The 22,091-nt window shown below is 43.1% G+C and overlaps 1 protein-coding gene across 3 annotated transcripts in view; it reads left to right on the top strand.

Annotated features, from left to right (window-relative positions):
- The window catches only part of tipin (timeless interacting protein), a 37,052-nt gene that overhangs the window by 11,567 nt on the left and 3,394 nt on the right, over positions 1-22,091 (top strand). Inside the window, exons 1-7 of one of the 3 annotated variants that reach the window (XM_078241155.1) lie at positions 5,587-5,620; positions 7,719-7,865; positions 12,945-13,020; positions 14,201-14,276; positions 18,126-18,248; positions 19,540-19,603; positions 21,830-22,027. In XM_078241155.1, coding sequence (XP_078097281.1) covers positions 7,733-7,865; positions 12,945-13,020; positions 14,201-14,276; positions 18,126-18,248; positions 19,540-19,603; positions 21,830-22,027 — 670 coding nt within the window. In that variant the 5' untranslated portion in view covers positions 5,587-5,620; positions 7,719-7,732. Of the gene's footprint in view, positions 1-5,586; positions 5,715-7,718; positions 7,866-12,944; positions 13,021-14,200; positions 14,277-18,125; positions 18,249-19,539; positions 19,604-21,829; positions 22,028-22,091 lie in introns of those variants that run through there. The other 2 variants (XM_078241154.1, XM_078241156.1) reach the window with 2 other exon arrangements.

Here is a 22,091-nt window from a genome sequence, read left to right as displayed (position 1 = left end):
GAGAGAGCAACCAAACAACATTCATCCATGGCTACGATAGTAGAAATATACAGTGGTGTTCAGCAGGGGTCCATATTATATCTTTTTGATATATATTAATAATCTGGTGTTGGTATAAAGGACATAATTTCAAAGTTTGCAGTTAACAAAACAGAAAATTTGGAAATATTGTAACCAGTGAGGAGAATAGTGACAGATTTCAGGAGGATATAGGCCGGTGAAGTAACAGAATTGATGAAATTTAACACTGAGAAGTGTGAAGTGATACATTTGGATAGAAGAATGGGGAGAGGCAATGTTAAAGGAGCAGAGATGTGGAGCTGCGGCGTTGGACTGGGATAAGCACAGTAAGAAGTCTCACAACACCAGGTTAAAGTCCAAAGGAGCAGAGACCCAGGGTTTACATATCAAACCTTTGACGGCAAATTGAGAAGGCTTTTAGAAAGGTACAAGGAATGTTTAGCTTTTTAACATAGAGGATAAGAGCAAGTATTGTAAAACACTGTTCAGGCCTCTGCTGGAGTATTGTGTTCAATTCTGGGCACTATATTTTAGGAAGGATTTCATGGCCTTAGATAAGGTATAGGGAGATTTACTAGAATGGTACCTAGAGATGATGGACTTTGCTTATATGGAGAGACGAGAGGAACTGTGGTCTTTCTCCTTGGAGCAGAGAAGATTCAAAGGACATTTAATGGAGGTGTTCTAAATTGTGAAAGGTTCAGACAGACTAAATAAAGAGAAACTTATTCTGGTGCCAGGAGGATCAGTAACCAGAGGGGCAGAGATCTTACGTGATTGGAAAATAAAACATGAGGAGAACTTTGTCTACAGCAGCGAGTTGTTGTGATCTGGAGCACACTGCCTGATGGATGGTGGAAGCAGTTTCAATAGTAATTTTCAAAAGGGAATTGGATAAAAAACCTGAAAGAAAAATTGGTTACCTGTCCTACTATCTCTTTAAGAGGCTTATTGTCTGGTTTTGTTTGGTAATTCCTCCATTGAAGAGGTTGGGACATTTACTGTGTCGAAGGCACTGTATGTTATTATTTTTAGAGCCCTTTACAAGCCAAAGAAAATAGGTCTTCCTATTAACACAGAGAACATCCCAGAATGTCATCCCTTTGGAAAGGCTTGTCTTGCCAATCCGTGCTTAGAACATGTGGGTCGATCCTTATCTGAGCCACATTCTCTCCAAGTGAGATAGTGCCCACAGACGGATGTAACCTGATCCATTAAGAGATGATTCATATGCTGAGGATGTCAAGACTGTCAGAGGCTGGAACACCAGCAAACATTGACAGGTTTGTCTGAAGACTCAGCATGTTTGTGTTGATTTACAATCTGTGCATAGAAACAGATGCTGTGTGATAACAGATAGAGCCACTGTTTCCTGAGGGGGAAATTCAGACCTGAAATTCCTGCGGTTACAGACAGAAAGGGCGGTCAGTTCAAACAGCACTGTTCTCCTCTTACCACCTGTCCATCAACAAAAGTGTCTTGAATCAGATTTTCTGAGAATAAGCAGTGGCGTATTTTCCCAACTCCTTGCTTTTTGTGTGTTTCAACTTTACTAATAATCCCACAGCAAACTCGAGTTAGGATTAACTCAGCAGGTTAGTTTATCGTACATATTCAAAACCATGAAAACAACCTCCCATTCTCCATTCACACAGTAAAGGGAGGGATAGAGGGAATGAGGTTTTACAATAAAGGACACAGAGAAAAATGAACATTGGTTCACAGGAGTTCCAGAGTCCCAAAGTCAGAGTCCAATTAGGAAGTCTTTCACATAAGCACGCAATGGTCAACTGACAAGAGACCATCTTAATTATCTGTGTTGAGCAGAAAAGCCCAGGTTCAAAATAAGAAATAGTATTAAGGATAAAGTTTATAAATATATACAGGGTTGGGTTTCCGCTCTGTGTTGGAGTTCATAAGATATAGGAGCAGAATTAGGCCATTCAGCCCATCGAGTCCGTTCTGCCATTCGATCATGGCTGATATGCTCCTTATCCCATTTTCCTGCCTTCTCCCCATAACCCTTCAACCCATTACTAATTAAAAATTTATCTAACTCCGCCTTAAATTTACTCACTGTCCCAGCATCCACCACACTTTTGGGGTAGCGAATTCCACAGATTCACAACCATTTGGGGGAAGTAGTTTCTCCTCAATTCTGTTCCGGAGGATTCCGGGTACTGGGCAGGCAGACGCCAGCCTTAGAACGCACTTGCCATATAGATTGAAAAGCACGTAGGCCTGGGTTTCCAGAAAAAAATCATCACCTCTGCTTTTCAGTAAAGTAACTAAAAGTTCACAAATTGGAAACTTCTTTCGGTTTATTTCTAAAGTCAGGAGATTAAACAATTATATCAAGGAAAGGGTGATTGATGCTAAGAATTTTGTTGTGGGGTTGAGGGGAGGTTGCAGACTAAAGGGCTAAATTTCCAAGGCATTTCTTTCTTTCATCATAGGTTAATGTAATCATTGACTGTTCTTTGAGAAGGGAATGGATTGCCCTCAGGTGTGAGAAATCTCATAACCCATATCAATTAAGATTTTTCCACCTGCAGTTTTATTCAGTATTAAATGGATCGGGGTCAGATGGCATGAATGAGTCTGCCCCTTCTTCTCTGATTTCCTCGCATCAATGCAGAGAAGCTCATCAAAGTTGTTTGTCAGGGACAATGTTCAAATAAATTGCTTTAACATCACAGTGAGTTAATGGTACAACCTACAAGAATCTTTCAGCAGTCACTGCTTCTGAGATACATTCAGGTGGATTAACAGTTGGCTTCATCTTACAACAAAGCATGCAGGGGGTGAAATCGCTCTTGGGAGATGGTGTAGAATAGTTAATAGCAAATAGCTGCCTGTTTACACCAGCCTCGACTTTCTATTCTAATAAGCAGTGGGTAAAACAGGTGGCTGATTTGTTATTACCTGGTCTTTGTTACGAGTGAAGCTGAATTTCAGCTCATAATGTCAAACTCCAAATCTGACAAATTACTACTACTGTTGTCTGGCACTTATTTCTTTCTTTCTATAAATTGTATAATCCATCTTTATTTTGTTAAACGCTCATGAGAATACCTATTAACTTTCTGTGTTTCATCGCACATTGTAACACAAAACACGGTCACAACCTGGAGTCACATCTATTGTCATCCCTGTCTGCAAAGAAAAGCCAGGCACTGTGCCTGAATGACTACCACCTGGTGGTTCTGACATTCATCATTATAAAGTGCTTCGAAAGGTTAGTCATGGCACACATCAACTCTAGTTTTCCAGATTGCCTGGATCCATTACTGTTCGCCTATCGCCACAACAAGTCCACAGCAGACGCCATCTCCCTGGCCCTACACTCAACCCTGGAATACCTGGATAACAAGGACATTTATGTCAGATTCCTTTTTATTAACATTCTCTTTCGCTCTGTTTCCTTTCCTATTTCCAAGATATTCCCACCCGACATGTTTTGTTATTCAATAAACATAGAGAGATTTAACGTGAACCAGTTTTTATTAGATCCCTTCTCCCTCTTAAATGTACCTCTCATCACATTTAACCCTGTAAAACATAAACCTTTGCCATCTTCATTTTCTCAATTTAATGCAGTTTTATATTTCCACTATTTTGTAAGTGTTTTCTTCCTGTGTTTGAACTTTGCTGGTTTTTCTTTCTCTTCACATTAATTTTGAATTTGTACATTTCATTTAAAGAATTAATGCCAAAAGCCCTACGCTAACTTGCTCCCATTTTCTCTAAGTGTGTTTTATTTAATAATTAATCTGGAATCTATATTTCATTAATGATTTCAGAGAAACGCTTTTTTTAGTGTCTCGTTTCAGTAGATTGGTTTTTAATAGACTCCACTTCCTTGCAACGTTCCTTTCCCTATTTTTAAATGGTTCAACAACTTATTCTATTGTAAGGTATTGTTAAGAAATCCACTCCAATTAGTTTAGATAAAAATAAAAGCAAAATGCTGCAGATGCTGAAATCTGAAATAAAAGCAGAAAATGCTGGAAGATCTCAACCAGTCTGACAGCATCTGTGGAGAGGCCATAACCTTACCGCCCCGCCCACCACGGGAATCGGAGTGGGTGAGGGACGGACAATGGGAAGGCCCATTGACCTCGGGCAGGATTTTACGGTTTTGGGATGGGCAAGACTGTAAAATCCTGCCCAATGTTTCTCTCGCATGAAGGGTCATCCTGACTTGAAACATTGGCTCTCGTCTCTCTCCACAGTTGAGATAAAAACTTGATTATTGCTGGAAAAAGACAAATGTTGTCAAAGCTTTTTGGCTTGCACTCATCAGGACCATAGTTCCTTTACAATTTGGCATGCTTGTGAATTATCCTGATGCATACAAGATGAAAAGCTTCGACATTGCTTTTTTCAGCAATGTTCAAGCACTGTTCTGTTTGCAGCCTTTTGAATCGTTTGTATTTATTGTTATGTCAGCAAATTTCCACACAGCAATGTCCCCAAAATTTTCAGTGGTCACATTTAAGTGGTAAAAGTTCACCAGGACACCTTTATTAAATAGTTCTACAAGAACTTTTACATTCACCTGAACATTGTCTAACATGTGAAAGATAGCAGTACCTCCATCACTGCCACACTCCTTCAGCACTGTTCTGAAATATTAGTCTTGATGTCATTCTCAACCCCGTCCCCATCTTCCCTTTCCCCACCCCAACCATTTCCCCGTCCCATACTTCCATATGTGCCACTCCAGTCCTCCCCCTCCCTCCACCCCTGTCCCATCACCCCTCCCTCCCTTTTCCCCCTCCTCCATCACCCCTCCCTCCCTTTTCCCCCTCCCTCCAGCCCCTATCCCCTTCCATCCACCCCTTCCCCATCCTCCTCCCTTTCCCCCATCTTCCCCCTAATCCCATTACTCCACTTTTTCATCCCCCCACATATTCATTTCCCCCCCATATATTCATCCACCACCATGGTTAGCACTGCTGCCTCACAGTGCCAGGGATCTGGGTTTGATTCCTGACTTGGGTCACTGTCTGTGTGGAGTTTGCACATTCTCCTTGTGTCTGCGTGGGTTTCCTCCGGGTGCTCCGGTTTCCTCCCATAGTCTGAAAGATGTGCTAGTTAGGTGTATTGACCCGAACAGGCGGAGGAGTGTGTCGACTAGGGGAATTTCATAGTAACTTCATTGCAATGTTAATGTAAGCCTTGTGAACTAATGAATAAACTTTAACTTTATTCATCCCTGTATATTCATTCCCCCATATATTCACTCCCCTATATATTAATCCCTCCATATAATCATTCATCCCCTCCCATATCTTCATCCCCCCACTCCATATATTCATTTCTCCCCAATGTATTAACCTCACCCAATATTCATCCCCCATACCCACCCCACCCCACCCCACCCCCTGGTTCCCGCTTCCGCTCCTGCGCACTCGGGGCAGCGCGAGGGGGCGGGCGCCGGTCTCTGATTGGTTCCGACACGTTCCCAATCTCGCCCTTTGATTGGCTGGTCAGTAAAGAGTAACCCGATTGGTTAAGGCTGGGCCGCCCCCGTGAGTGCGAGGCTGTGATTGGCTGAGCGGAGCGCGGGCGGTTTGTGGCGGGTTAAAATCGGGTGAGTTGAGCTCCGGGAGAGCGCCGCGGGTTCCGGTTGGTTCCGCGGGATCTCGCCCCGCTATCGCCCTGAGAGGATTTGTTTAAAATCGCGAGTGAGTAAAAATACGGAGCGGGTTTCTCCCGGAGCGGCGCCTTGTGGGACATTGAAACACCCCTGGATAGGTTTAAAGAAGCTTAAAGTTTATTTATTAGTTTCACAAGTCAGGCTGACATTAACACTGCAATGAAGTTACTGTGAAATTCCCCTAGTCGCCACAGTCCGGCGCCTGTTCGGGTCAATGAACCCTAATGAGCACATCTTTCAGACTGGGGGGGGAAACCGGAGCCCCCCGGAGGAAACCCACGCAGACACGGGGAGAATGTGCAGACTCCGCACAGACAGTGACCCCGAGGCCGGGAATCGAACCCGGGTCCCTGGCGCCGAGGCGGCAGTGCTGACCGCTGCGCTGTCCCTCTAAAGCCTTTACACTATGACCATTCCAGTTTATGTTGAGGAAGTTGAAATCCCCGAGTATAATTACTCTATTGTTATTCATACGCACCTCAGTGAATTGTCTACATACCTGCTCCTCTATTGCCCACTGACTGTCTGGGGGTCTATAGTACACTCCCAGTTTTTATTCCTAAATTCTAACCACGAAGCCTCATTTCAAGACCCTTCCAAGATATCATCCCTCCTCGCTGCAGTAATTGACTCCTTAATTAATAATGGGACACCAGCTCCTTTTTTACACGCTCCCCTGTCTTTCCTGAAGATCCTATACCCTGGAATGTTGTGTTGCCAGTTTTGCCCCTCTCTGTGATGGCAACAACCTCACAATTCCATGCCAAACCACACCCCAAACTCCTCAGTCTTGCCTACAATACTTATAGAATTAGAGGCCACCAACCTCCCCTTATACCTTTGGAACTCTACATGGCTAAACTCCCTCTGTCTTGATTCCTTTTACTATAGTATGTTGTGTCCCCATTGTACTAATGTTCCCCTGCTGAACTCATTAAATTCCTCCCAACAGCACTAGCAAACCCACAAGGATGTTGGTCCCACCTGTACATGTCCCACTTTCCCCAGAAACAGCTCCAGTGATCCCGGAATCTAAAACCCTCCCTCCTGCACCAACTCTAGAGCCACGCATTCATCTGTCCTGTTTTCCTATTTCTTTACTCACTAGCACGCGGCACGGGAGTAATCCTGAGATTACAACCTTCGAGGTCCTGCTTTTTAATTTGCTGCCCAACTCCCTGAATTCTTGATGCAAAACCTCATCCTTCATTCTACCTATTTTGTTGATATCAACCTGTACCATAACCTCTAACTTATTACCATGCTGACATGAGGAGACCTCTGTGGGGGTCTGGTGTGGGGAGACTCCAAAGGTATCCCGAGCAGGGCTCTGTATGGGTCTTTAAAATAGTTACTTTGAAGTTAGAAGTGCATTTTTCCCCTTCTAACTCTTTCAGAATAATGAGAACGCTTGCTTGACTCAGTCCTTTTTGCCAAATGTTAGGTGACAATATAACACAATAACACCATATTTAAGTGGAACATTTAAATCATGAAGAGGGGTTGGATAGGGTTGGGTTGTTTTTGTTGGAGCAGAAAAGACTGAGAGGTGACTTGATTGAGGTGTTCAAGGTTATGAGGGGCATGGGCAGGGTGGATAGGAAGCAACTGTTCCCTTTAGTTGGAGGGTCAGTAACGAGGGGACAAAAGTTAAAAGTGAGGGGTGGGAGATTTAGGGGGGATTTGAGGAAAAACCTTTTTACCCAGAAGGTGGTGAGGGTCTGGAATGCGCTGCCTGGGAGGGTGGTAGAGGCGGGATGCCTCACATCCTTTAAAAAGTACCCGATGAGTACTTTGGCACACCATAACATTCAAGGCTACGGGCCAAGTGCTAGCAATTAGGTGGACAGGTCAGGGCCTTTCATACATCGGTGCAAACTCGATGGGCCGAAGGGCCTCTTCTGCACTGTAGTATTCTGTGATTCATATAAACAAATGCTGGTATGAAACTAGCTACTGCATATACTTTCAGATAATGATATCAATGATCCATTGACTTTACCATCCTAATTTATTCTTGTAACATTGCTAGGATAAGCTGCTGTGATGAGTGGCGCCTCGGAAAATGGCTTGTTCGATATCCCTGACTATGATCGTTTAGAAGATGAAATCTTTCCACCTCTTCCTCCTCCTTTGTCACCTGGACAAGTACAAGATGGTGAAGCTTTCGGTGCTGGTGGTAAGTTGGCAATTTGAAATTTGAGATTCAGAACAGTGGAAAAATAGTTTTATTCCAACTGGATAGAAAAATATAGTCTTTTTAAGAGTAGACTTGGAATGCAGAAAATAAAACAACTTAATGAAGCGACAGCCTGAAATTAAGAACAAGCTATTCGGCTTGGTAAACCAGCATGTGCCATTTAGGTTGTCGGAGGCTAATTGATCTACTGTTGGAAATGGCTTACAACAAGTTAAACTTCAAAGAAATAACCGTGTAATTTTTTTCCCACCTCAAAAACAAGCAAGTAAAAAGTCTCGAATATGTTTTTCAAATGTTATAGTTTGTTCATCCCTCCCGTTTGATGATCCTAATCACTCTTCAGTTATTGTATTCATTTAAATAGTTCCAATGAATTAAACAGTACCATGTTTTGTTGAAAAAAATACTTTTTGTCTTGCATGCAATGGGGTATTTGCAAAAATACCAAGTGTAAAGGAAACAATTTAGACTATGTGAGAAGAGACTGCTGATTGATTGGTGGAGACGTTGCCATGGAGAATGCACCAGCAGGTGGTGACAATTAACTGCCAAGTTTTGTTTAAAATTTAAAGCCAGCAGCTCGACTCTAGTCAAGGCATTGCTCTGAGAAATGAACCAGTGAATGGTTGTCAGTTATTTTGTTTAGCTGTTTATTAAAAGTATTCCATCACAGGTGCCAAGCAGCACCATCTCCAGCAAGAGAGAATCTAACCTCTCCCTCTGACGTTCAGTGGCATTACCATTGCTGTATCTCCCACTGTCAACATCCTGGGGGTTACCGTTGAACAGAAACTGAACTGGACTAGCCATATAAATACTGTGGCTACGAGCAGGTCAGAGGCAGGGAATCCTGCAGCAAGTAACTCGCATCCTGACTCCCCAAAGCCTGTCCATCATCTACAACACCAGGTTAAAGTCCAACACGTTTATTTGGTAGCACAAGCCACTAGCTTTCGGAGCGCTGCTCCTTCATCAGGTAGAAGGGGCAGCGCTCCGAAAGCTAGTGGCTCGTGCTACCAAATAAACCTGTTGGACTTTAACCTGGTGTTAGAACAATACAGCACAAGAACAGGCCCTTTGGCCCTCCAAGCCCGTGCCGCTCCCTGGTCCAAACTAGACCATTCTTTTGTATCCCTCCATTCCCACTCCGTTCATATGGCTATCTAGATAAGTCTTAATTTGTGTTGTGTTGTGAGACTTCTTACTGAGTTTACCCCAGTCCAACGCTAGCATCTCCACATCATCATCTACAAGGCACAAGTCAGGAGTGTGATGGAATACTCTGCACTTGCCTGGATGGGTGCAGTTCCAACAACACTGAAAAAGCTTGACACCATCCAGGACAAAGCAGCCGTTTTGATCAGCATTCACATCCACCACCTCTAAAATGCTTTCCCTCCACCATTGACACAGTGGCAGCAGTGTGCACCATTAACACTTAGCACTGCAGCAACTCGCCCAGGGTCCTTAGCAGCTTCCAAACCCACTACCATCTAGAAGGACAACGGCAGCAGACACATGGGAGCACCACTACCTGGAAATTCCCCTCCAAGGCACTCACCATCCTGACTTGAAATACAATGGCCATTCCTTCACTATTGCTGGGTCAAAATCCTGAAACTCCTTTCCCCAACCTCACTGTGGGTATACCTACACCACATAAACTGTTGCAGTTTAAGAAGGGAGCTGACCATCACCTTCTCGAGCAATAGAGATGCTAGCCTAGCCAGCAAACCCACCTATCATGAAAGACTAGAAAAGAAATTCTGCCTAGTATTTGCTGTTCAATCTTACTGCCGCACACAGTTTTAACAGAAGTTGGACCATCATTTTTCTTTTGCATAAGGTGAAAAGAGGGAAATCCATCTGGTAAAGTCAGAAACCCCAGTCGAAGAGTGAAAGACATTAAAGGCATGTGTTTCTGCCCTGAGTAATTAAAGAAATAGGGTCAAAGTTCAGTCATTTGCAGTCGTAATGTCATTTAGAACTATTCTTAAAATTCTTTATATTTGTTTTCAAAAAGAGATAAGGAGTCACAAAAAAGTACAATAGTGAATCACCCCACCCCCAGTAAAAGTCACAAAGAAGAACTATGCGGGAAAAAAAATTAAAAGTTGACAGTAATTAACTGTTTAAAGCAGCCACCCACGATAACATTTCTCAGTCGATCCTTTTGTAGTATTTTTAATTTTCTCCAAATAAAGAAAATACATCAAGCCTTCTAACCAGGATGAGGCAATTGGTGGCTTGGGGGACCAGATTAATAGAATCTTCCTGTGGGCTATCAATGGAGTGAATGCAATGACATCTGCCTCATTCTTAGTGAGACTGGCCAGTTCAAATAGGACTCCAAATATCAATGGAAAGGTCTGTGAGTCGGTATCTAGAACTTTGGAGAGAGTGTCAAGGAAGGGTGACCAAAATCCAGTCAGGTGCAGGGGGCAAGGGGGGGGGCAAGGGGGGGCATGTGAACACCTGTCATGTTTATTATTTGTGTTTTGCTGATTCTGGCCTCGGTGAAGTGAATTCTGGGCAAACCTTTAAGCTGAATTTAGCTTAACCGAGCGCAGGAGGTGTGGAGTTGACCCTAAGGCGTACCTCTTCCCACCAGTTGTCCACGCGATCAAGCCCAAGCTCTGCTTCCCAGAGGTCAGCATGATATAATACAATCTGGAAATAAAATCTCTCTGAGTTTGAGGCAGCGACAAAATCCCTCCCAATAATGTGTTTAGAGGTAGGCGAGGAAAGGGTGAACAATGAAAACGATCAAAACCACGGGCTTGAAAATAACAGTAAAGACTAGATTGGGGCAGGTTAAATCTGGCTGCAAATTTGTTGAAAGATGTGCAGCTTAGGTGGATTGGCCAAGTTAAATTGCCCCTTAGTGTCAGGGGGACTAGCGAGGGTAAATACGTGGGGTTTTGGGGAAAGGGCCTGGGTGGGATTGTGGTCGGTGCAGACTCGATGGGCCGACTGAATGACGTTCTTCCGCACTGTAGGGATTCTATGAAACGTCCCATGAACAAACAAATCAGTAAAACGTTCGAGTCCCTTCTCCCTCCACAAGGCAAACACCGAGTCAAGCTTGGAAAGCAAGAATAAGTGCTTATTACAAATAGGGCTCGATAGAGGAGAACTATATATACTAATATTTATTAATGATTTGGATGAGGGAACAAAAAGCAACATCTCGAAGTTTGCAGATGATACCAAGTTGGGTGGGAGGGTGAACTGTGACGAAGATGCAGAGATCCTTCCGAATGACCTGGACAGGTTGGGTGAGTGGGCTATTCAGTGGCAGATGCAGTATAATTTGGATAAGTATGAGGTTATTCACGTTGGAAGCAAAAACAAGAAGGCAGATTACTATCTGAATGGGTGTAAATTGGGAGAGGGGAGTGTGCAGCGGGACCTGGGTGTCCCTGTGCACCAGTCACTGAAGGTAAGCATGCAGGTGCAGCAGGCGGTAAAGAAGGCAAATGACATGTTGGCCTTCATTGTGAGAGGTTTCGAGTACAGGAGCAGGGACGTGTTGTTGCAATTATACAGGGCCTTGGTGAGGCCACACCTAGAGTATTGTGTGCAGTTTTGGTCTCCTTTTCTGATGAAGGATGCTCTTGAGGGAGTGCGGTGAAGGTTTACTAGGCTGATTCCGGGGATGGTGGGACTGATGTACAAGGAGAGGTTGACTAAGTTAGGGTTGCTTTTGCTGGAGTTCAGACGAATGAGGGAGGGATCTCATAGAGACTTATAAAATTCTAACAGGATTAGACAGGGTAGATGCAGGGAGAATGTTCCCGATGGTGGAGGAGTCCCGAACCAGGGGTCACAGTCTGAGGATTCGGGGTAGACCATTTAGGATGGAGATGAGGAGACATTTCTTCACCCAAAGGGCGGTGAGCCTGTGGAATTCATTACCACAGGAAGTAGTTGATGCCAAAACATTGAATGTATTCAAGAGGCGGCTGGATATAACACGTAGGGTGAATGGGATCAAAGGTTATGGGGAGAAAGCAGGATTGGGCTATTGAGTTGAATAATCAGCCATGATGGTGATGAATGGCGGAGCAGGCTCGAAGGGCCAAATGGCCTCCTCCTGCTCCTATCTTCTATGTTTCTATGTTTAAGTAAGTTTAAAATGTTCACATTGTTTGACATGTATTTAGAGAGCATAAGGATAGTGGGGCACAAATTAAGGCAGGGGGTGAGGAAGAGTGGTAGAAATGTGCTTCCATAAGACACCAGTTTATACTTTGATCGTGACACTATATCAAAATCCTTTGAGTGTTGGCTGCTCAATAATAATACAGTAGGTTAGGTTGTGCTAGCCGTCCATCCTGTCTTCCTCTCTGAAGTATTGCTTTACGGGCTCTAGTGGTCGGTTTGTTAACCATAACAAAAACAATTTTGGTAAAATGATAGGACGTTGAAAAAGAAACAAGAACCTGGGCAGAATGTTCATTTTTATTGACTGAATTCTGCCAGTTAAGGAAAGAGACAAACTATCCCAGCGCTGTAAATCCACCTTAATTTTGGCAATCAGGTTTGTAAAGTTTGTTTTATGAAGAACTTGTTTATTTGGTTTGACCTAAAAAGAGGGCAAGAGATTGCGTAATGTTCTGGCCTAAGCAGCGAAAACCCCAGCGACAGATCTACAGAATGGCAAAGTTCCTGGGGGATTTGTTTGGCATTAGCGATGGAACCGTATTACCGTGACTTGCGGGGATTGCCAGGGCGAGGTTTTGGCCGAAGGGCTCTGTCTAGCTCTGGGGGTTTTTGCTGAGTCTGCCAGCCTTTTCGGAAGCTAATCTAGTTAGTCCATAGACGTGCAATCTTTTTCCTTTTGAGTATTTTGAAAGTTTTGGCCATAGTTGGCAAGATTCAAACTTGTACAAAATCTGCAGTAGATTTCTAACCCAAAGTACCCAGCAAACTACATTTCAATTCTCAAAATGCGATGATTTGAGCTAATGTCCTGTGGATTTCTAGTCCAGTAATATTGCCCCTGCACTGTTGGACGGGGTATTATTTGATTTGCTTTTGTTTTTATTCTCTCAGAGGAGGAAGGCAGACAAGAGCTGGTAGTTGTCAGGAAAACTGTGAAAAGACCACGGCCTAAGCTGGATGCTCAGCGGTAATTAACATTTTCAACTTTATTCAAACGGCAGTTTCGCTTCCTGTGATTAGCATCGTAGACAGAATCAGTTCCCTGTTGGTGCTTGGTACAGTGTAGAGACTCAATGTTATACTATCACATCTTATCACTCACCCAAGTCCCCTGTGGGTAAAAATTAGTAATGTTCTTACAAACAGTGTCATTTGAAGCACTGAGAACACCTCAAGAAGTAGATTTAAAAACTGCCAGTGAAAATTCTATCCCGATGTCTTGAGGAGTGGAACCGGCTGTTTGCAGCCACTGCTCTGTCTTATCAGAGAATGGTCAAGAGTGGGCTTCTCGCTCACATCTACTCTTTGCTGGAATGTTCTTCCTGAAGTGCTGATTTCAGCCCTTGCCTATTGGTTGCTGCCATGCTATTTCAGCAGCAGTTCCTGGTCTGAGAGTGTGGGACCCCTTCATTTACCCTCTTCCTTCCAGTCCAGCAATGCGAGTTCTGTTTTGCCCTTGTTGCTGCTTCAACAGGGTTGGAAATCTGACTATTGCTACAGTACTCGCTCTCATGCCTCTCAATTAAAAGGTCATGGGTTCAAGCTCCATTTGAAGGGTTAAGCATGTAAGCTGTCACCCCACTGCATTATGGAGGGTGTGCTTCAATGTTGGAGATGAATCTCTCAGACAAGATGTTAAACCGAGGCCCTGTTTTCTTCCTCTGGCATCCTGACTAACATCACTAATAAAACATCGGTTTATCTCATTGCTGTTCGTGGGAGCATGCTGTATATAAATAAAATACCAAGTTTCTTTTATTATGAAAGTTGCTGAACTTCAAAAGTACTTCCTTGACTGTAAGGTACTTTGGGATGTGCTGAGGTCATAGATGCCACTATATAAATGCAAGTTCTTTCCTATATTGGCTGTGAAGCACTTTGGAATCTCCTGAGAAAATAAAAGGCAATAGGTTTTATACCTAATTATTTATTTCTAACTATTTCCACCTCCCACATCTCTCCACTGAGTCCCTCTTGCCTACATGGGGCCCAAACAACATTTTACAATGTTCCAATTGTCCTCACTCTTTATTCTAGTGAATATCGCTGCTTTATAACCTTAGCTTTGGATTGTGGCCTGGGTTTAACAGGAGTCATTATGCAGTCTATTTGGATCTGAGTTTTATTAAATCTTTCTGTATTCGAAGATTGACTTCAGATCGAGGATTGCCAGCTCTACGGAATTTGTTCGATAAGGTTCGATTTAAAGGCAAAGGATGTGAGGTAAGCTGGAAGAATAAAACACCCTCTCTGGTCTATATTGTTCCCCCAATCTGACAATGATTTTAAAATTCTTATCCGTGTTTTCAAATCTCACCATGGTTTTGTCACGCTCTCTTTTGCAAGCTCCTCCACCCTCATTAACCTCCCAAATCCTCTGGCTTCTTACTCACCCTTGATTTCATCACTCGCCCATAGTGGCTTTGCCTTGCCTGGGCTCAATTGCTGCCTTAAACTGCTTTACCTCTGCCTTCCTCTCTTCTTGTTTAAAACGCTTCTTAAAACCTACCTCTGACCAAGTTTCTAACATCTCCTTATGTGGCTGTGTTAAGTTTTATTTGATAATGCTCCGGTGAAGCGTGTTTTACTGTGCGAAGGCACAATATAAATGCAACTTATTCTTTCTGCCCAGTGTTAATGGTCCTGAATTCAGCCTGTGGAAGGAACCTCTTCCTGTGTCACTGATGTTTCTCATGGTCGCTGGCCTTGACCAAGATTGTCAATTTTAGATTTCTCTGCAACATGTCTACACTTTCCCTCTTGGTTAAATACTGACTGGCTGTAATAGAAAAAATCATTGCAGATGTAGTTTGAAATGTTTTGTGTTTTGTTTTACTCCAGTTTTCCTGAACAGTGAGTCCTTGTAATGGGGCAGTTCTTCAGGAGTCTGTCACCATTTGGCACCTTGTCTATTGTTTGTTGGAAAATAGCAGCAACTTCACACTGACATCGCTAGAGACAAAAACGCAGCTATCGGGAGTACAAATTAAACATGTTTAAAGCAGTGGTCTGAACCGTTGGCAAACGCAGTTTTGTAAATTTTTTGAGCTCTTAGCTATTTCATGAATCTTTAACATTGATGGACACAATGAATAATTGGAGCAGAGACAATTGCCATGAGTCATGCCTAACCTGACCTGAGTGCCAGGTTCCTTGCTGAATTCATAGAATCATACAGTGCAGAAGAGGCTCTTCAGCCCATCAAGTCTGCAGCGACACGCGAGAAACGCCTGACCTCCCACCTAATCCCATTTACCAGCACTTGGCCCATAGCCTTGAATATTATGTTGTGCTCAATCGCCTACTTTTTAAAGGATGTGAGGCAACCCGCTTCCACCACCCTCCCAGGCAGCGCGTTCCAGACCGTCACCAACCTCTGGGTTAAAAAAGGTTTTCCTCACATTGTTGAAGTGGAAACTTTCCCTGCTTCTTGACTGTGAAAGATGGACTCTACAAAATTCGTTTCGTCAATATAACAAGCATTTATTTACTAATAATTGCGTGCAGTATATGGCTGAAACTTGGGGTCAGAGAGCAGTTGGTTCAACTGCTGATTCTTCCACAACTCCGCGCTTACATGGAGGAACGGTTCAGTATTTATACATAATCATTATCAGTTTTCGTGACCAGAGCATATTCAGGAATTCGATTAGTAATAGAATCATGAGCAATATCATTAATCAGGTTTTAACTTGCTGACCTTCCAGAACTCTCTGTCTCATTATTCACACCCTTATCTTGTCCTTTGATGGAACAGAAGAAGGTCGGTGACTCCTTCCTCCCTGTCCTTATCATATTTTATTTACTCATATAGCCTTATTAACTCTTACAGGGATCTGGCATTTTGAAATAGCTTTGGTCAGCCGTTCTTTATATTGTAACAAATAGTTGACCAATTTTCCCATCATGCCCTTACTTAGTTCGTACAACTTCACAACATCCACCCCGCCCCCCCCCAAACCTCCTGCCCCTCACCTTGAACCTATGTCCCCTCATGACTGATCCATGTCAATGGATGTACGTTATAGTGAAGCAGCAGAATGGATTTTGTTGATTTAAAACTGTGACTTTAGTTAAAGTTTCACTGAGGCTGTTTGTCCCTCACAACACTTGGAGGATTTCCACTTGGAGCATTAACCTATTTGGCAACGTGCTGGGAGTGGAGGGTCCCATACTGGACAGGAAACAAGTCAGGGTTTCCCCACTTGCTGTGGAATTTTAAATCCACAATGTGTGGCTTTTAGCCTTGACAGATGCTCCACCCAGAAGTCAGGCTGATTGGGAGGTTTTGCTTCCAGTTGGGAAGAAGTGTCCCAGAGGGGGCGGCAGTACCAGGGAGGTCTGATCCCTGGGGAGAGCAGAGGTTCAATGGTGGGAAATGTTCTTGCTCCTCCTGGCTCACAGGGAGGTGCTGCTGAGACACTTATCTTCCCACGGCTGTCCTTGCCTCCCTGCGGCTGCTGGGTTTCTTGGCACTTGGGAACTCAACAAGGTCAAACTAGCCCAGGTTAAATCTGAGCTTCCTGTCTGTCACATATTTAAAATGCCAAGCCACCACTGGGAGTGTGTTGGGTGCGCACCCCTTGTCCACCTCAGTAAAACCCTGAAATTGGCAGTTGGAACTGGCTTACCAATGTGCTTTGAATTGACTTTTAATAGTGATGGTATTTTATTCAAGAAAATATTTGCAGCACAAAGGTTGAATTGCAGTGTGACATATCATCAAAAAATCCATTTATAAATTAATCAAGTTTACAAACATAAAAATGTGACAATTGTGTAACAATAAAAATAAGCAAACGAATTAAACAGGGAAGTGGTGCTCGATGGGAATATTGAATTAAAATTACAAATCAGTGCACCGTTACAGGCACTGAAGTAGATTTAAAGTTTCATCACCTAAGTGAATCAAGCAGGTGACCCAAAGTGGCATTTATGCTGGTGGGATTCCCTGCTCGATTGTCACTGCTCTCCCGCCTGCTCCCCTGCCAATGATGTTTAATCTACTTGAATATGCACGTCAGGCAGTTAAGCCTGATTGTTCCCCTCACGTTAGGCTGTACATTCACACCGACGTGATTCACGACAGGGGCATAGAGTATAAAAGTTGGGGTCTGATGTTGCAGTTGTATAGAACGTTGGTTCGGCCGCATTTGGAATACTGCGCCCAGTTCTGGTTGCCACACTACCAGAAGGACGTGGAGGCTTTGGAGAGAGTACAGAGGAGGTTTACCAGGATGTTGCCTGGTATGGAGGGGCTTAGTTATGAGGAGAGATTGGGTAAACTGGGGTTGTTCTCCCTGGAAAGACGGAGGATGAGGGGTGACCTAATAGAGGTGTATAAAATTATGAAAGGCATAGATAGGGTGAACCTCTATGACTCTATGATGAACCGACCTTTTTCCCAGGTCGGTGGTGACGTTCACGAGGGGTCATAGGTTCAAGGTGAAGGGGGGGAGGTTTAACACCGATATTAGAAGGACATATTTTACACAGAGGGTGGTGAGGGCCTGGAATGCGCTGCCAGGCAAGGTGGTGGAGGCGGACGCACTGGGAACGTTTAAGACTTATCTAGACAGCCATATGAACGGAGTGGGAATGGAGGGAGACAAAAGAATGGTCTAGTTTGGACCAGGGAGTGGCACGGGCTTGGAGGCCGAAGGGCCTGTTCCTGTGCTGTATTGTTCTTTGTTCGCCATGATGTGCGCCTGGTGAGCAGAACCTGCTGGAGGCGCACAGGTGATCAGTGCTGGGGGGGGGCTTGGGGATTTTCATTGTGTGTGTGGGGTTGGTTTGTATGGAGGGGACGGGATGGCTATGTTCCATTTAAAGTTTTTAAAATCAGTGTGCTTTTTTCCCATTCTTCCTGAAGCCTGAGTTGCTGACAGAATGGACTCTGATAATGTCATTCTTTCCCCCAAAGCGCAGCTGCTCGGCTACATTCCACTTCCCCCATCCGAGCTGACACTTTTGGGGGAAAATTATTAAATTCCGTCCATTGTGTATTTCTGAGATGTGATTTTGATTTTTAATCCATTATTTTTGTTCTCCTTTCTCCACTTTTGTGTTAAGAGTGAAGATCTGAAGACTCTCCTTCGGCACATGGAGCACTGGGCTCATAGGCTGTATCCTAAACTACAATTTGAGGACTTCATTGACAAAGTGGAGGCCTTGGGTGGTAAAAAAGAAGTTCAGGTATCTTTCCAATATTGCACAGTTTCCTCTCCCCATCCTAATTGGGATGCAGTTGTTTCCAAAAATGGATTTTTAAACGATTGATACTGTATACCATTTCATATTTAGCAACAAACACTGAATGGGGTTGCTTCAAAAAGGTGTTGGTGTGAGTAAATCAGTCCCAGTATTAATATTGGATAAAAGCTTTGACAAAGGGTCGTCTGGACTCGAAATGTCAGCTCTTTTCTCTCCTTATGGATGCTGCCAGACCTGCTGAGATTTTCCAGCATTTTGTCTTTTGGTTCCAGTATTAATATTGGTTCGTGAGTGATGTTTGTTGAATTATTCCTGTGCTGACTTTGATACCAGTGATTGTTAATCTCTAGTTAAGACTTTGTAAGATACTCCCAGGGTTTGAAAGGGAAATTTGTGCAGGTATGGGGGTAATTAATTTCTGTTAAGATGCTGGGCTGTTCTTATTCGACAAGGTTGCGGTTGATCTGGTTTTGTTTTCCTGCATCAGTTTTTACATTGAGCTGTTCCCCTTTCCTCGCCCTCCTTTTAGATAACAAAACAGAGTTTCCTTAGAATCACAGAATCCCTGCAGTGCAGAATGAGGCCATTGGGCCCATCGAGTCTGCACCGACCACAATCTCACCCAGGCCCTGTTCCCGTAACCCACATATTTACCCTATTCATCCTCTGACACTAGGGTCAATTTAGCATGGCCAATCAACCTAACCCACACATCCAAAGATGTGCGGGTTAGGTTGATTGGCCATGCTAAATTACATGCTAAAAACCTGGCCTCTAAGAGCAGCACCATCAACATTTGCTGTGTGAAATGGTGCAGACTTCCACGGACAACTTAATTTGCTCTTTATTTGTTTTGTCCATGAACATTGCGATTTCGGTCACGCTTTTTCTCAGTATTCGCCATTGTAAACTGTGAGGTCAACATTTCCCATTGACTTATTTGTTCCGTCGTCACCGTGTCGGTGGAAGCTCAAGCCACTAGGTGGCTCTGGGGTGAGTTTCTACAATTTCCCAGTTCCATTTTGCATATTGTCTTTAAAAACTCATCAACTGAACCATGGGCAAGATCTTGCAAACTCTCCTCATATACAGCACCATTTTCAGAGATTGATTTCTATATTTGTTCAGTTTTACTTACAAATCGACAATATTTATTAAAATATAAAGAGAATAAACTGGAAACATTCAGCAGATGAACGGTGACGTCTGTAGAAAGCAAGGCAGCATTAACGCACTTTCCCCCGTTTAATATTTGTTGTTTTTTTCATTCTAGGCCTGCTTAAAGAAGATTCGACTTGATATCCCCATTACACACGAAGACTTTATTTCTAACGAAGGTACGTTCTCCTTTCAAATCTTTGTTCAACATTTCTTTAGAAACTTTGTGACAATTCAAATGGGACATAAGCATTCAATCCTGTTTTACAGCCAATATATTTCTGATTCTAAACTACTCAGATGCTGAGACTTTTTTCAGTATTTAAAAAAAATAATTCTAACCTTTGTTCACGACATTGCAGAATAAGATCAGATTTTTCTCTAACTCACAGCTGTTTTAAGAACAAAGAACAATACAGCATAGGAACAGGCCCTTCGGCCCTCCAAGCCCGTGCCGCTCCCTGGTCTAAACTAGACCATTCTTTTGTATCCCTCCATTCCCACTCCGTTCATATGGCTATCTAGATAAGTCTTAAACGTTCCCAGTTTTCTTGGGGTTCAGGGACTGTTTGGGCACCAATGGAATCATTCTAGATTTTGTTTTAGTAATTATAGAGCGTTAGTTCCAGGCTGCAAGGCTTGTATTGATTGCGTAGTGTGTGGTTTTTAGTGGTGCGATGTAATTTCCTGCTTTAAATGATGGTCTGAATGGTGTATTAGAACTCCACTCCGTTCCGCTCTCTCTAGTGTGTGAAAGGTGTGATAGTTTAGTTGTGTGTCTAATCTAGCAATGCAGCCAGGGATTACAACATTAATTAAAATCTGTGAAACAATGCATAGAAAACAAAATCAAACACTTGACTGTCATTTTTTAAAATCTCCTCACTTTCTGCTGCACCCTCCATTGGTGTTTGTTGCACCTTGCTGTGCACACATTGGCTGCCACCTATCCCACAAGTGCCTGCACATTAAATATTGTCTTTAGGACTTGCTGACATTGTGAAAGGAGCTCTGCAAATGCAAGGTCAGTGCAGAAAGAAGAAACGGGCATCAAGTCCACCTTTCATTTTAATTTAGCTTTTGTCTAAATACCGAGCCCCTAACCATAGACTGAAAAGCGACACGTTTCATTTTACATCAAACATTTTTAAATTTACTGCTTTGTAGAATTAGAGTCGCTCAGTTCTGGTGATTTTGTGTTTTGTCTCCATAATAATATAAAAAATTGTCATGCCAGTTTTGAACCTCTTCCTGCTCCCTTTCGCGAGGGTGTTGACTGCACGCCTCCATGAGTCAGATGCATTTTTGTGTATGATGCAATTAGTGGTTTAACTGTAAGCGAGGCTGAAGCTCTCTGCATGCTGCCACTGAGTATTATAAATGATTAGTGTGCGCCTTGGCCAATTTTACATAACTTCAGTTGCATTAGGGGACCAGGTATTCCTGGTGTGTGTTCTTTAACTTTTACAAAAAGAGAGTTTTGACTCGGTGCGGAAATCACAGCTTTTGCTGCATCCTGAACCCTCCTGCTAACCTGCCTCAGGTTACTGTTTCATTGTTGACTTAAATCATAACCTGTGGATAATACACACAAGTTGCAATGTAAAAACCAGCACACACGACTAAAGCACTATACAGTAGTTATCCTTCACTTAGGTGTGTCCCTATACCTTTTATTTCCCTTTCCTATCTGATTCTTAAATGATATATTCTCTGCTTCAATCACTAGCAAGGCATTCCAGTCTCTCAGCCCTGTCATTTAAAAAATGTTTCTCTTGCTTTCTGTCTCTAGTCTCTCACATTTAATCTTGTATGATCTTATCCAACATGATCACTTGCCAGCAGGAATCACTACCCAGCCCTGGGGAACAGAGACTACTTGTAGCTTCCACAATACTGCCTTGACAAACAGCAAATCCAAAAAGACTGCTGATCAAATCTGGGTTTTTTTTTCTATCTTTGTGACAATGTACATTAGACACTGCTTTTACCCACCCGAACTTGTGGTTTTAAATGTGGAATCCATTATTACAATTTGTTTCTCCACTCTGCTGAAACCTTGCCCTTTGGGCACCTGATGTCCCTGAAAGGTTCTCAAGTGGCCATTACTGTGTGAATCTTAAAAATAAAATAGCTGTGGGCTCTTCAGTGTGAGAGTATCATTGCTAAGCCATGTGATGTCTTAAAGCATGAATAATCGTGTAATCTCTCTCTAGGGAAAAAGAGATGGCAACTAGGAGAAGGTCCCGTTTTTAAGTTGTCTCATCACACATCGGGACAGAAAGAAACTTGGTCTCGGAATTCAATTTTTTTCTGGATAATACTGGGGCATAAACAGGATTGTTGGTTTTTGATAAATTGACACAAAAATCACAATTCTTCTTTAAAATAACATGTTATTCCAGTTGTAGATAACGAAGATGGCGTCCAAACTGATAACTTGGAAACATCATTCAATTCACTGCCTGACCAGCCAGCTGCAGAATCGACCCCGAGCTCGATCGTACTCTCTGCGGAACAGCAATTTAGAATTGAAAGGAACAAACAGCTTGCACTTCAGAGACGAGCGAAACTCCAGTCAGCAAATCAGATGCCCTCCAGTGGTAAGTGTGTTTTAAATCAAATTTAATACAGGAAATTGTTTAATTTCCATACTTCTGAATAATC

Source organism: Mustelus asterias, chromosome 24, assembly GCF_964213995.1.
Source record: "Mustelus asterias chromosome 24, sMusAst1.hap1.1, whole genome shotgun sequence".
Taxonomy (NCBI): Eukaryota; Metazoa; Chordata; class Chondrichthyes; order Carcharhiniformes; family Triakidae; genus Mustelus; species Mustelus asterias.
This window is presented reverse-complemented; position numbering and strand designations above follow the sequence as displayed.